The sequence below is a fragment of the Carettochelys insculpta genome, chromosome 15, assembly GCF_033958435.1.
Source record: "Carettochelys insculpta isolate YL-2023 chromosome 15, ASM3395843v1, whole genome shotgun sequence".
Taxonomy (NCBI): Eukaryota; Metazoa; Chordata; order Testudines; family Carettochelyidae; genus Carettochelys; species Carettochelys insculpta.
The window spans coordinates 37031352-37046662 of NC_134151.1; the positions used below are offsets into that span (position 1 = coordinate 37031352).

The 15311-nt window shown below is 44.8% G+C and overlaps 1 protein-coding gene across 5 annotated transcripts; it reads left to right on the top strand.

Annotated features, from left to right (window-relative positions):
- The first annotated feature begins 376 nt into the window (after positions 1-376).
- THG1L (tRNA-histidine guanylyltransferase 1 like) lies at positions 377-14885 on the top strand. Of its 5 annotated transcripts, none has more exons than XM_075009502.1 (6): positions 377-896; positions 3434-3610; positions 5607-5776; positions 6882-6970; positions 7787-7894; positions 13178-13270. In XM_075009502.1, the coding sequence occupies exons 1-6, from the start codon at positions 694-696 to the stop codon at positions 13193-13195; spliced, it is 765 nt and encodes a 254-aa protein (XP_074865603.1). In that variant the 5' UTR covers positions 377-693; the 3' UTR covers positions 13196-13270. The 5 variants fall into 5 exon arrangements, with proteins under 5 accessions (XP_074865603.1, XP_074865602.1, XP_074865606.1 ...); XM_075009501.1 differs by lacking the exon at positions 13178-13270 and adding an exon at positions 13539-14885 and having other exon boundaries at positions 671-896; XM_075009503.1 differs by lacking the exons at positions 377-896; positions 13178-13270 and adding exons at positions 910-1028; positions 13539-14885.
- The last annotated feature ends 426 nt before the right edge of the window (positions 14886-15311 follow it).

The following is a 15311-nucleotide window of genomic DNA, read 5'->3' on the forward strand; positions in this document are numbered from 1 at the left end:
CCCTCTGTCGCTGGCCGTTTGTCTCCTGCGGTTGCTTTGCAAACGTTCTCCGCGCCCCCGCCCCCGCCCCCGCCGCGGGCCGCCGCAAATGGCAACGGCGGGACGCCACGTGCCGCCCGCGTCCCGGCGGTCGCTAGGGAAACGCGCAACAATGGCGTTGCCATGGCGACTCCCGGGAGGAGCGCTGGGCGGCGCGCGGCGTCTGCAGCCCGGCGGCCTGCCTGGCGCACGGAGAGGCTTCCGCTGCGCGGCCGCGGAGATTTGCGCAGAGCAGTCTCAGTAAGGACGGGGGCATAGGAGTGTTGCCTCCCCCTCGAGAGGAGGAGCCTGTCTGGCTCACGGCGGTCCGCGCTCTGAAATGCACGCGGGAGCCGGACGCAGCGCGCGCGCGTGTGTGTGTGTTTCGGTTGCAGGGGGATCCGACGCAACCACCTTCCGGCTCCGTTTCCACAGCAGAGGGTCAGGACGTTGCACATGGAGACGGGCCAGCCCCAGCCTACGGGAACCAGGGCAGCATCTGCTGGGGGAGAGGAGCTAGTCCCTGTCAGCGAACTCCTGTGCCACACCCCCAGGTATTGCAGGCACCAGAGTCCACCCTTCCCTTCCTCCGCCTCGCACCATAGAGGTGTCTAGCTGCGGGCTAGAAGAGAACGCTTCCGGTATCTCTGGAGGGGACCGCTTCCGGTTCCGGGAATGCTGGGCCCCGTCCGGGAAGCTGCCCGGGCTGCTGCCACTACAGCTGCCGCGCTTGGGCCCGGGACGAAGACGCGGCTGGGCGGCGGCCGGGCACCCATGGCGAAGAGCAAGTTCGAGTACGTGCGGGACTTCGAGACGGACGACACCTGCCTGCCCAACTGCTGGGTGGTCACCCGACTGGACGGCCGCAACTTCCACCGGTGCGAAGGCGGGGCACTTCCGGGAGGGGTGCTCTGGCAGCCAATGGCGTGGCCGGCGGTGGACCGCTCTAGCCAATGGGAGTGATGGATTGGGACGAGGCGGTGGGTCTTCCCGCTTGCCCAGTGCCCGGGGTGAGCGGTGGGCTCGGTGTTCCCGTGCGGACGCGTTCAGCACGACCCCCCGTTCCCATGGAGACTGGCTCCCGACATGCGGTGCCCCAGGCTGAGTCTCGGGGGCCGCGCCGGGGTGCTGGGCAGGGTGGTCTGTGTGTAGGCCCCCCGCGCCTGGGTGGCGGCACCCCTGAAGGAGGAGGGTGCTGGGTGCGGCTGGACCCCCCACACGCTAGCGGCCTCTGTCACGGGGCTGGGGAGGTGACCGGCCTTTCACTTAGCTGCTGCCAGAGCAGCGTAACCCAGTATTTATTGTCAAGGGCCGAGTTTGCTACGCAAGGTCCGGACACCCGGAGAAGTAATCCAAACACAATAGCAAGGTCGGGCAGCCGTAAACCAACAGAGCCTGTCAAAAGCATCTGCCAGGCTGGGACTGGCCGACCAGACCCCTTATGTGTATGCCTGTGTAGTAGCACCTCAGTGTCACATCATCACAGGCCTCCGGGCAGCTGGGAAGTGCCATAACTGTTTCCTTGGGGCGAAGGAGTGGGACTGGCATTCTGGGAACATTTGTCTCCCAGTGGGCAGATGGTTTTCCATTCTAGATAGGTGTTTGTACTGTGCTTGTTACCCTGGGATCTGAGTCCTGGTCTACAGCTAACATTGAGGTCCATCTAGCTATCTATGGTGATCAGGACTGTGAAAATGTCAGGTCCTGAACACTGAATTTGACCTGGTTGCCAGTTTAGATGTGGGTGGGTTGAAAGATTCCTCGTCTATTTAGTGTTCCCTCTAAGATGAGTGCTTGGGCTGCTGCCAAGGAGAGATTCAGGTACCATCCAGCTAATTAGCAGAGTGCCCACAGCCAACAGTGTGTGTTTTTATTTGTGATGCACATCCACACATGACTTGGTGCACATGACAAATTTTATTGTGCCCATGAACAGAAAACATTGGAGCACTGGCAGCGATTATCTCTTAGCGAGATGGATCAAAAGAAGGCTTTCCTGTGGTGCTGCAGAGGCAAAACTGCCTCACTGTAGCAGTGCTGCTCTTGTGTCTCTAGAAAGATGTAAAGCATTAAGCAGCATGACTGCATGCCTGTCATGGTGTTTCCTCATCCTCTCCCCAAAAACAGGAATGTGTGCAGTGGAATGACATTTTTTGGTGTCTTGTGGGTATGGAAGCATGACAGTCACCTTTGTAGTCATCTGGGCTGTGGGCTTCTCCCTCAGGCTGCTCAGAGTCAGATGGAGCACTTTTTTCCTGGGGTTATAGCCTCCACAGGCTGCACCACTCAGGTGATGATACTTAGCTGACTCTTATTTTGTACAAATCCAGTGACGTTCTCAAGCTCTGGGAACTTGCTGATGTGACTTCTCCAAAGTCTGAATGTGCTATAGCAAAAGAGTGACTTAATAGTGAAAACCCATATACCTCCCATTGACAGAACACAGGGTGCTTCTACATATGCCATCTCCCATAGTAGGTGGCATGGTAATGGGGCAATTGAAAGCTCCCTAATGAGATACTAACATGCATATTCCAGTGTGTCATTAGAGTAATGGCGGCAGAGCAAATTTCAAAGTGCAGAGATCGAGTTGCAGATTGACAGTCTAGATGGGGGCAGCTTTGAAATAAGCACCCCGCTTCGACATTCCCTGACTCCACTCTAGTTTTGTGGGAGTAAGGGAATGTCAAAGTGGGGTGCTTATTTCGAAGCTGCTCTATCTACACTGTCAATCTGCAATTCGAAGTCTGCACTTTGAAATTCTTGTGGAAGCCATTGTGCTAATGAGGTGCTGAATATGCACGTTAACACCTCATTAGGCTACTTCAAATTTCGTCATTGAAGGGTAGGTAAATAGTTGGTGTCTGATCTTGAGGATGATGCACTTTTGGTGTATGGGACTCAGAAGCAGGAAGATTTTTTGCATAGTATTTTTGACACTTAGCTGGAGTTCACTGACTTCCAATAATCACATCCATGCCAACAGTGTTCCAAGGAAATAAATGTAATGAAAACAACAAGTACTTATAGTAACAGAGAGGAAGCCGTGCTAGTCTATACGCTATCAAAACAAAAAGTAGTCAAGTAGCACTTTAAAGACTAGCAAAATAGTTTATTAGGTGAGCTTTCGTGGGACAGACCCACTTCTTCAGACCATATCCAGACCAGAACAGACTCAATATTTAAGACACAGAGAACCAAAAACAGTAAGCAAGGAGGACAAATCAGAAAAAGATAATCAAGGTGAGCAAATCAGAGAGTGGAGGGGTGGGGGGGAAGATCAAGAATTAGACTGAGTCAAGTATGCAGACGAGCCCCTATAGTGACTCAGAAAGTTCCCATCACGATATTTGTATGTTTCCTGAGTGGGTTTTATAAAGATAATTTCCTTCTGAATCTCTAATTCTCTTTGAAGCTTTGCTGAGCAGCATGGCTTCAGTAAGCCGAACGATGATCGTGCTCTCCATCTGATGACTAAATGTGCCCAGACAGTGATGCAGGAGCTGGAAGATATAGTCATGGCTTATGGACAGAGTGATGAATACAGCTTTGTTTTTAAAAAGAAAAGTAACTGGTTTAAAAGAAGAGCAAGGTAATTGCTTCTTTTGAGTTTATCAGTTTTTCCCATGGTTAATTGTTCTCATTGGCAGCATCTACATTACAGTTATTGTGAGAAAACAGCTGTTATTTCAAAACTTTGTGTCTTCACTGCACACATGCTATTTCAAAATAAATTCAAAATGGTGTGTTATTTCAAAATCGATAACCCTCATTACAGGAGGAATAACGCCTATTTTGAAATAGGAGCTATTAAGACACAGAGGCTACATCTACACTAGCACACTACATGGAAGTAGCCTATTTCGAAGTAAGAGCATCGAAATAGGCTTCTTCAACATGTATTGTCTACACGTCCTCCAGAGCTGGTGCCATCGATGTTCAACGTCGAAAGGAGCCGCCCTGGAAGGAAGTGCGGAGCATCCACACACACAAGCACTCTCCGTTGAAATAAGGGGCCCGCAAAGCCTGCGGATGGGGTCACAGGCTGGACTTAGCCCGTCTGGGGCAAAAGCAAGCCACTCCCTTAAAGGCCCCCTCCCAGACACATTCGGCCTGCACAGCACGACGTCCACAGAGCCGACAGCCCGTTGCAGACCCCGTGCACACAGCATGGACCCGCAGCAGCAGCAGCCTGAAGCCCTGGGCTAAGGGCTGCTGCATGCGGCGACCATAGAGCCCTGCAGGGGCTGGTCAGAGCGTCTCCCAACCCCTCAGCTGACGCCCACCATGGAGGACCCCACTATTTCGATGTAGCGGGACGCAGATTGTCTACACACGCCTTACTTTGACGTTGAACGTTGAAGTAGGGCTCTATTCCCATCTTCGGATAGGAGCAGCGATTTTGACGTCTTGCCACCTAACATCAATTTCAACATTGAAATAGCGCATGGTGCATGTAGACGCAACACGTGCTATTTCGATGTTGTGCCAGCTACTTTGAAGTAGCTGGCTAGTGTAGAGGCACCCACTTAATGGCACTCTTTTGAAATAGCACTGTGTCCAGAAATGCTATTTCAAAATAGCTGGTTGCTATTTCAAAATGCATTATGACGATGTCTACATGAGAAGCATCTGTCAACAGATGTGACTTTTGGAAGGGGTTTCCTAGCAAAACTTCTGTCTGCAGATTGTATCCACACATAAAAGTGGATTGAAAGAGCAAGCCACTCTGTCAGCAGAGAGCAGCCAGACTGCCTGGCCCTCTTGACAGAACAGAACTGCCCGGTGAACTAGAAGCCCTATATGTTGACAAAAGGGGCCAAGAGCATCTACATGGCTGTTTTCTAGACAGGACACTGTCGAGAGGCATGAAACTTGAACTGGAAGAGATATAACACTGCCAGTAGTGTAGCCATAGTCTTTGAGGTCTGGCATTTGCACCTACTGCTTTTATTTGTCCTTGCTTCTGTACAGATGTTACCTGCATGATATAGGTGTAAGCTACACAATTCACTTTCGCATTTATGTGTGAGATTAATTAGCTGTTCAGTATTTGATGTTATGTTTCTGTGTATGATGGTTTTGAAATGTAAATTCAATAACAAAATTAAAAACAAACAGAGAAAGGGGGAATTAAAGTAATCTTCTACAAAAGGGTTTTTTCAATAACTTCTCTCATCTTCCAACCTGCAGTATTAGGATCTTAATTTATTTACTTCCCTCAACCACTCAGAAAAGTTCTACCTGCTATTAGTAGTCTATAGAGCCATGGTATGAGAAGCACTGAGGTCCAGGAGAAGCCTTTCCACTGATCTGTGTTCCCTGTAAAGTGAGCGCTTGGGTAGCTACCGAGAGATCCAAATGCTGCCTAGCTGATTAGCAGAACACCCATGGCCAGCAGCATGTTTCTACTGGTGGTGCACATCTGCACATGCCTTAGTGCACATGACATTTATTCCACACGCGGATGGAAAAATTAGAGGGAATATTGTCACTGATACCCAAGTAATTACAAATGAAAAGATAGTTTTTAATATCTACTGTATTCTCTGTCTTTCTCCTCTCTCTGTCGGCTTTGTGTTTGCAAGTAAGTTCATGACTCACGTGGTCTCCCAGTTTGCCTCCAGTTATGTTTTCTACTGGAATGATTATTTTAAGGACCAGCCGCTCCTGTATCCCCCAGGATTTGATGGACGAGTTATATTGTATCCCAGTAACCAGAATTTAAAGGATTATCTCAGCTGGAGACAAGCAGATTGTAAGTATCTTTAGATATCAGGAAAACAAAAACAGTTGATTTTTTTTTTTTTTAGCATAACAACTTCGAACTGCTGGGTCCTTTTTTTGTCTTGGGGTGAAAATCTTAGACCCCTTACTCCCTTTGTGAAAAAGATGATGTTGCATGGCAGAGCGTACTTGTTTAATAAGACAGCTTTGGAGCTGTTAAGCTGCTGAAGAGTCTGTTGACATTCTTAGAAAGCAGATTTTACATTCTCAAATAATCTTTCTAAAAGATCCCAATTTATATTTTTATTCCTCTTTTAACTTCCACTGAAACTTTTAGAAAGAGCAATGTATTGTATGAGAAATTGCTCATTTTGTGTGTTAATACTCTTATTATTTTTACAAGTACGCCCATGAATAATGTGGAATCCATAGTTGATATTGGATTGTCATTACTAAAATGCTGAAAACAAGCTCAGTACCGGAAATTTTAGAATCATTAGTTGGATTTTTTTTTTTTTAACTGAGATATTCAGATTCGGATTCTGCAATATTGTGTAGCAAAATTACAGCATTCAAATGACAAGTATATGATTTTTCCATGCCAGATCAGGTCATTGTTGCAAAGCTAGTACCTAGTCTGTGGCAGTGACTAATACTGGGGTTCCCCAGCTTGGGGTCAGGACCCCTTGGGAGGGGTCATGAAGTCATTACATGGAGGATTGCAAGCTGGCAGCCTCTGCCTTAAACCCTGCTTGATCTCCAGCATTTATAAGTGTATTAAATATATAAATAAGTGTTTTCATTTTATAAGGGGAGGGGGTTGCACGCTGAGGTTTACTATGTGAAAAGGGTCACCATTGCAAAAGTTTGGGAACCACTGGCTAACATATGTGATAATACACCTTGCTTAACATATATGAAATGCTGTATGTAGCTGCAAGGAATCAGTCTTCTGACCACGTCAGGTGATCCACTATGCCATATAGCATGAGATTGGATTATGATGATATCACGTAACTACAAATATTAGTAATGGTATTTTAAAAATCTAGCTGCAGGAATTTGTGGGAATTAATAGTCATCTGGACTTTGCAAATTGTCTGCCTGTCCTTTAACATCATTTCCTTTTTCTGCAGGTCACATTAATAACCTCTATAACACAGTGTTTTGGATGCTTGTACAGAAAAGAGGCTTGACACCAATCCAAGCACAAGACAGATTGCAGGTAGGGATCTTTGCTAAAGTCATTGTCTTGTTAGCATCAACTGCAAGGAAAGATCTTATTCTTAATAGAATGATGGGCATATGCAGAACCCATTCCCAAGAAGATCCAGTTATCCAGCCTTATTAAGACATGTCTTGCCCATGAGAGAAGACCAGCTGGCTTAAGTGTTCATAGTATGCCATTTTTTTTTTCCAGTATGCACTTATGCTTTTCTTTTTCTGGAGATGGTATTGGTTTTGGATTTCTGTCTTATTATTGTGTTGTAAAGACCTTAACTTGACTGGTAAATGATTTACTTTAACTAAAATCCAAACAGGATTTAATGTTGTAAACAATGGATTCAAATGCATAATACTGTGTATATGAAATGTTACTGACCTCAGAAGAGAAGTGGTATGAGTATAAGACTGAGAGTCAGCGATTTCTGAAGTCTAATCTCAACTCTGACAATGATTCTTTAGATACTGTTCGGCATACCACTTTCTCCATCTCTCTCTTCTGCTTGCCTTTAGTGGGTGGTGTTCCCCACCTTCTTTTGTTGTATACATATATAAAAATGAAGACAAACACACAAATCTCTCTGCTTATCTATGCCCACATTGCTAAAGGAGATAACACTTTCTTACTTTATGAGGACGCTGTGTGTATAATGAGTTAATAACGTTGTTGGAAGATTTAGAAACTCCTGTATGTGTGTTGTTGTTGTTGTTGTTATTTACTTACACTCAACATTTACCGCACTTGCTATGTAAAAGCCATTTATAAATAAATTTAGGCTACAAGGTACATGTTTTATTTCCTTTTTCTCAATTTCAGGGAACTTTGGCTGGAGACAAGAATGAGATTTTGTTTTCCGAATTCAACATTAACTACAACAATGAGCCCTTGATGTATAGGAAGGGAACAGTTCTAGTATGGCAGAAGGTAAAAACATCTTGACTGCATGCCTAGTCCCCACACTACTTACAACCTCTCATTCAGTGTAAACAGATGTCAGTTGGCCTGTGATGTACGTCTCCATTGCCCAGGAGCTAAATTTTCAAACACATGTCTTGCCCCATAAATATTTTAAAAATTACCTCATTCTCCTTCAAATCCCTCCTTAAAACTCTCCTTTGCTGTGTTACCTACAAAAATATTGACAACAATTAGACGGTTGATGTGATGGGGTCACTGCTTACTTTGCTTAACAATATCATCTCATTGTTTCCTTGTACTCTCCCATCTTCTGTCTGCAAACATCTGTTGTCTCATCTTTGTAGTAAATTGGCAGGAACATTTTGTTTGCTCTTTATACAGCACTTTGTGCAAGGGGATCCTGCTCTTTGGCTGGGAGGTACAAAAATAAGTAATAAAACAATATAAATAATAAAAAACTACATGCAATTCACAAACCACAATACAGTAAACTCTTTCATATCCAGCAGCCTCAGGACCAAGAGGTTGCCGCATTTTCAAATATTTTGGATAATAGAGACGTATAGCTAGCAATGCATAACACTAAAGAAAAACAAGATTAGATATGAATAAACAAACAAAAATGTATGCACAGTACTTTATTTAGCAACAACAATAGTATTGTATGCTGTAAACTTACACTGTATTTGCTCTATTTATTTGTTTTTACTTTCACTATACTGTACTTATGGCAAATGTAATTAAAATTTCCTAATGGTTAAAATGCGGTTGTTTGAGCGAGCTGGATGATAGAATGCTGCATATGAAAGAGTTTACTTTATAACCCCGACCTCAATGTTTCATAAGGTTAAATGTCATAATCTCAAGTTCAGGGGCTGCGATACGTCTATATATAGCTGTATTCTAGATATTAAGGAAAAAGGGGCTTTAAAGAATGGGTGTTAAAAATGAGTAATTGTTCTTTTGGTGTGTTATGTGTATCTGTGTCAAACTGAATACTTTGAAAACTCATGTTTGAATTCTGACTCATTTACAAAATATCTCTGGCAGTTTATGCACAGGCTGACTGTGTACATGCATGAGCTACTGAAATCAGTGTTGAAAATTTCTCCATTCTTTTTCATACTTGATACTTCTTTCATGAGTGTGGTTTTATTTATTTATTTATTTATTTATTTATTTATTTTAATCAGTCATGATAAAGTTGGGTAAGCAGATATTGTGTCTTGGCTGGTAAATTTTAATGACTGACTGTTTTTTCCAAGTTTCATATAATATATTCCAAAAATAAACACTTATGCAAAGCTCTGAGTAGGCTAGGAACCTTAGTATTTCTGTTATGGCACAATTAAAACTGTTCAGCACATTGAATATTCAATCCTCATGCCCCTTTATTTTGATGAGTTGTTCCATATATATCTATATCTATATCTATCTCACACACACACACACACACACACACACACACAGACAGAGACAGAGACAGAGACAGAGACAGAGACAGAGACAGAGACAGAGACAGAGACAGAGACAGAGTAACTGTTAATGGAGGAACTTTAACCATAATTTTCAACCATCTATTTTATAGCTAGCTTTGGCTCAAGAAGATTATGGGCTTGATGCATGAATGAAATTCTGTGGCTTATTCAGGGTATCAGATGATCATCAGACCAAAAAACACTGTTTAAAAGCTATGAATTAGGGTAGAGGTGAAGTAGAGGCATGTGTGTTTCCTTCTACAGTAAACTCTTGTTCATCTGGTATTTGATCAACTGGAACTCTCAGATAATTGGCATAACGCCAGCAAACCCTAACACATGACATGGTTCCTTTTTTTATTTTGTTTTTAAAGACAGTCTTGGGGGCTGCACAAGGCGCCCCGCCCCCTGGTAGCTCTCTGCTTCAAGCTGCCAGGTGAGTCCTGCTGTGCTGTGGCTGCTCCTCCCAGCACCAGCCAGGGTGCTTACAGGTCCCTGGTGTCCAGACAGGAGGGGGTTGGCTCCCCATATTGTGCAGCAATCTCTGAGCCCCACCAGCAGCTTCCTGTGCCATGTGGCAATCCCTGAGCCCCCCAGTGGCTCCCTGTGCCACAATCCCTGAGCCTGCCAGCGGCTCCCTGTGCTGTACAGCCAAATGAAAGGCCCACCAGCAGCTCACGCTGTGCCCACCACAAGGTAAATGGGCAGCAGTTGTGGGGAGCTGGCACTGGTGGGGGCAGGAGGAGCTGAACTTTTTATGGGGAGGGGCACTGATCCCTGCCTGTGCCTCTCCCCAGCTGCTCTTGAAAAACTGGAATATTTGCATATCTGGCAATCTCCCGGTCCCGGGGCTGCCAGATATGAAAAGGTTTACTCTATTAGGGCCTAGCTAATGATGGTTGTGAGTCCATGTGAGCCGATGCCCAGGTGCCAGCTAAAGGTCCAGTGGGGCAAAGGGGGTGATGCCGCACCAGCAGCTACGCTAAGCAGCCAGGGCAGGCTGGGTTCTTTGGTTTGCGTTTAGTTCGGGTACAGCAGTAGGAGGAAAAATTACACTTAGGCTACGTCTACACGTGCACACTACATCAAAATAGCTTATTTCGATGTAGCGACATCGAAATAGTCTATTTCGATGAATAATGTCTACACGTCCTCCAGGGCTGGCAACGTCGATGTTCAACTTCGATGTTGGGCAGCACCACATCGAAATAGGCGCTGCGAGGGAATGTCTACACGCCAAAGTAGCACACATCGAAATAAGGGTGCCAGGAACAGCTGCAGACAGGGTCACAGGGCGGACTCAACAGCAAGCCGCTCCCTTAAAGGGCCCCTCCCAGACACAGTTGCACTAAACAACACAAGATCCACAGAGCCGACAACTGGTTGCAGACCCTGTGCATGCAGCATGGATCCCCAGCTGCCGCAGCAGCAGCCAGAAGCCCTGGGCTAAGGGCTGCTGCACACAGTGACCATAGAGCCCCGCAGGGGCTGGAGAGAGAGTGTCTCTCAACCCCTCAGCTGATGGCTGCCATGGTGGACCCTGCTATTTCGATGTTGCGGGACGCGGATCGTCTACACGTGCCCTACTTCGACGTTCAACTTCGAAGTAGGGCGCTATTCCCATCCCCTCATGGGGTTAGCGACTTTGACGTCTCGCCGCCTAACGTCGAAGTTAACTTCGAAATAGCGCCCAACACGTGTAGCCGTGACGGGCATTATTTCGAAGTTGGCGCCTCTACTTCGAAGTAGCGTGCACGTGTAGACGCGGCCTTAGAGAGGCTTTAACAGTTACTTTTTATTTATACAAAGATAGAAACATAAATAACTAAGACAAATGATTAAAGTACAAGTTAGTACTTGTGGTTTTTAAAGGGGAAACAATACAATTTAACTTAAGAAAAGTTTTAGACAAACTAGCTAGCTTAAACTAATACAATTAATGTGTACACAAGAAAGGCACATTGCAGGTGTGATTTTCACCCCTGCCTCTTAGACCTGGTGGAACCAGAGTCTTTCCCTCAATTCCTATAGGAAAGAAGTGTAATACAGGTGTAATTCTTACCCCTGCCTCCTAGTTCCGGTGTGACCCAGAATCTTTCTCTCAGTCCCTCGGGAAGAAGTAGATACGAACCAGGCGTCCCCAGTCTCGGGAGTCAATTCCAGACCTGGCCAGCAGGTGTAGGTGATTGGAACTCCAATGGGGGTGGGCTGCCAAACCCCTTTTATACTCCATTTGTCATGTAGGCTTCTTCCTGGTCTCAAGTGGCCAATCGGGAGGAATGTATTTGAACCCCAGGTTTCCCAGGGAAGGTGCAAGACTCAATTTGCACCTGTGAATTGTGGACAGTTGGGCACCTTTGGAGGTGATGGGCAGAGATTCCCTGTTCTTCCTGGGGCAGTGATCAGGCGTGTCAATCACCGAGATCAGCCAGAAGGGTGGCCATTAGCTAGCCCATTCACTGTCTGGTTTTTGTATATAGTAGAGAGGCTGGGCGAAACAGCACACCTGCGTTCCCAGGACATCAAAGGCTGCCTGTCTCCCTCTCTGTCTCTCTCTCTGTCTCTCCCAGTGGTGGGGAGAAGAAGAAAAGCCCAAATGGGGGGTGCATGTCTGGCTACAGTCCACCACAATTATTTGCTCATTATTTGCATTTTTGGTTATACATAAAAAGAATTACTAATAGCTAAGGCTGTGTCTACACGTGCCCCAAACTTCGAAATGGCCATGCAAATAGCCATTTCGAAGTTTACTAATGAAGCGCTGAAATGCATATTCAGCGCTTCATTAGCATGCGGGCGGTAGCCGCGCTTCGAAATTGACGCTCCTTGCCGCCGCGCGGCGCGTCCAGACGGGGCTCCTTTTCGAAAGGATGCTGCCTACTTCGAAGTCCCCTTATTCCCATGAGCTCATGGGAATAAGGGGACTTTGAAGTAGGCGGCGTCCTTTCGAAAAGGAGCCCCGTCTGGACGCGCCGCGCGGCGGCAAGGAGCGTCAGTTTCGAAGCGCCGCTGCCGCCCGCATGCTAATGAAGCGCTGAATATGCATTTCAGCGCTTCATTAGTAAACTTCGAAATGGCCATTTGCATGGCCATTTCGAAGTTTGGGGCACGTGTAGACACAGCCTAAATCAGTTGTCTTTTGTGGCTGGTGATTTCTATGGCACTTTACGAAGAGAACTGATATATTACAGGTAGAGATAGTGGTTCCATTTGTCTCCTTGTTTCTTGCACATCCCTTCCATTGATAATATTAGGCCATTTCAGGAGGTTTTATATCCACTTTTTACATAAAAACTGATATATTCTTTCCCAGCTTTCCAAGTATTTGTAGGTATTTTTTAAGGCCATGTGACAGTGACCAGTTGTTTCAGGTTTTTATAGCTGAAAACATTAAATTTATGAATTTTCAACTGCTATGGCTGTGAAATTGGCCATAATGGAACGTGAAATTAGTAGGACCCTATATATACACTGGGGCATACTTGCTTTTATACTGGAATGTCATCTTAGTATTTGGCTCAGTGAACAGCTCCCCTGCACCTTGCCACTTGTGTTTTTTTTGTCGTGCTGAAACAACTCGTGAGAAACTAAAAATGTTCCGGTGTAGATACTGAGTGAAAAATGAATCCTGAAGCAATTACAGTGAAAATCCTCTATATAGTATTAATTAGTGGCACTCTTGTAATCAGATCCCTTCAGTATCAAAAGCGTGTAAATAGATGACTTGCATGGTATGAGTTTAGACTGGAAAAATTGTTTCAGTATGCCTTGTTTTTGGTAGTTGAGTGACACCATATGCTTTGATTTGTAGGTTCTGGTACAAAGTTAAAAACTGTCAAGAGGCAGAGGGGACAAAAGTGGAAGTGATGGCTTATTTTTAATATGTAAACAAGACCAAATCAACAATTTATGACAGGTATCAGAGGGGTAGACACATTAGTCTGTATCTGCAAAAACAAGAAGTCCTGTGGCACCATAGAGACTAACAATTTTTGGAGCATAACCTTTCGTAGGCAACGACCCATTTTGTCAGATGCATTGGAATGGAGATTCCAGAGGCAGGTCTAATTCTGTAGTCTATAAGGTGCCAGAGGACTTTTCGTTGTTTCAATAATTTATGAAATCTTCAGAGCCCTTTTATAAATATACTCATGTGTCAATTATATTTGCAGGTTAACGAAATCACTACAAAAAGAATAAAACTGCCAAAGGAACCTGAAGAGAAGGAAGTTGAAGTGACACGGACGAGGACTAAAGCTGTCCCACTGCATTGTGACATCATTGGGGACCAGTTCTGGGAGGAATATCCTGAAATCCTAGCCGATAGCTGACCTTCCCATTTTTAATTCTAGTGTAAATAACAGGAAACAGCTTAAACTGCATGAACTTCTGAGAAGTGAGGAGTGTGAGGTGGGGCTGGGATAATTTTAACTTTGTAATTCAGGATCCACATTTTGAGCGATACTGTCTTAGAAAGAGGGTCCTTGTCTGTCATACGGATATGTCTGCCTGCAGAAGCTGAAATCATGTTACCTTCAGAAGACAAGAACCTTTATATAAATGACAAAATTAACCTTTGTAAATGCATATTTGCCTTGACTTATAACAACATTATCATGCATTTATGTAGCATCTTTTACATTAAAGTCACAGGGTGCTTTACACAGTTACATAAAACTATCTACTCTTTGGAACAGTTGAAAACAGCAGAAAGCTTATTTCTTTAGAACGAAGCTAAATTCTGAAATAGACCAGAAGAGTTGGACTAGAACTTTGTCCCATAAGCAGAGAGCTCAATTACAATTCTCTGTTGACATCTCAGGCCCATATTGAAGATACAGCAAATTGCTGAGCTACTTTTGTTTAATGATTTTGAAGGTTTTTTCCTCATGTGTAAATTACATTTGTACTTTTTAAAAGATGCAGATGTAATTCTTCCCTTCTACTCCCATATTTTATTCCTCAAACTTTGTCACTATGTCTTTACTAGTTATTAGTGAAGGTCTCAAATGGCCAAATGTTGTAATAAAGTTCTTGTGCAGATTTCTATCACAGTAAGAGGTATGTGTAGGTCATGCTCTCGTTTTTATGCTCACTGGGAAGCCCTCTGGCTTCTGCTGGTCAGGATTATGGAAATCAGCAGCACAGGGGGGAGAGAGAGAGAGAGAGAGAGAGAGAAGGTCTTATTGCTTATACTTGGGAAAGGTTTGTTACCCTTGTGTATGTTTTACTGGTGAAAGCTCCTGTTACAGGAGGAAGCAGAGATGAGTCGTGATGGGAACCAATAACTCCAGCTGAAGTAAAGGGTTCTGAGCACCTTCAAAAGTCAGTCCCAATCTGGCTAAAGTTTGCTAATCAAAACTGAAGGAAATTGAAACAAGTGATAAAAGAGGAGGAGGGTGCTTCAACAGATTTAGAACTGCCTGTGCCAGGGAACCAGTACTGTGTTCACACTATATAGAGTTGAGAAAGTTTTAAGTATGACCCATTTAATAAATAGACACTTTCTTTTGAAGTTATTTGGAGGACTGTTCTCATTTTTACTGCCACAAAAGCACCTGACCTTTGAAAACTAGTTATGGAGTTTAACAGCAGGTGGTACAGTTTCTTAACTGAGACTACAATGGGCTCCAAGGACTGAAACACTGTCACTTTCCTTTTAAGAAGACACATGCAATATGGACTCCTCTAGGGAAAAATAAATCAGCTATATGAAAGAGCCAGTACGTGACCTTTGTGGTACTAAAAGGTCCTAGTGAGAGGGATGTAGTGTTTTACACCAGCCAAGCCAGAGCTGCTGTAATACAGAGAGGGGGTTTTGATATGAGAATGAAAGGTGCAGCACTGGAGAAGCCATATTAAAATCAGAGCATTTTCAACCTGTGCTGGTGGGTCTGATTTCCGGCCTGGAGAGTTGGACCTTGGGACTGCTGGCCTGATTCTCA

What these genes read in the sequence shown, in the direction of transcription:
- THG1L (XM_075009501.1), top strand. Translation starts at nt 694, where the DNA reads ATGCTGGGCCCCGTCCGGGAAGCTGCCCGGGCTGCTGCCACTACAGCT. An exon ending in GACGGCCGCAACTTCCACCG is followed by an intron (nt 897 to 3,433) that starts GTGCGAAGGCGG and finishes TTCTCTTTGAAG; the next exon opens with CTTTGCTGAGCAGCATGGCT. An exon ending in CAGCTGGAGACAAGCAGATT is followed by an intron (nt 5,777 to 6,881) that starts GTAAGTATCTTT and finishes CTTTTTCTGCAG; the next exon opens with GTCACATTAATAACCTCTAT.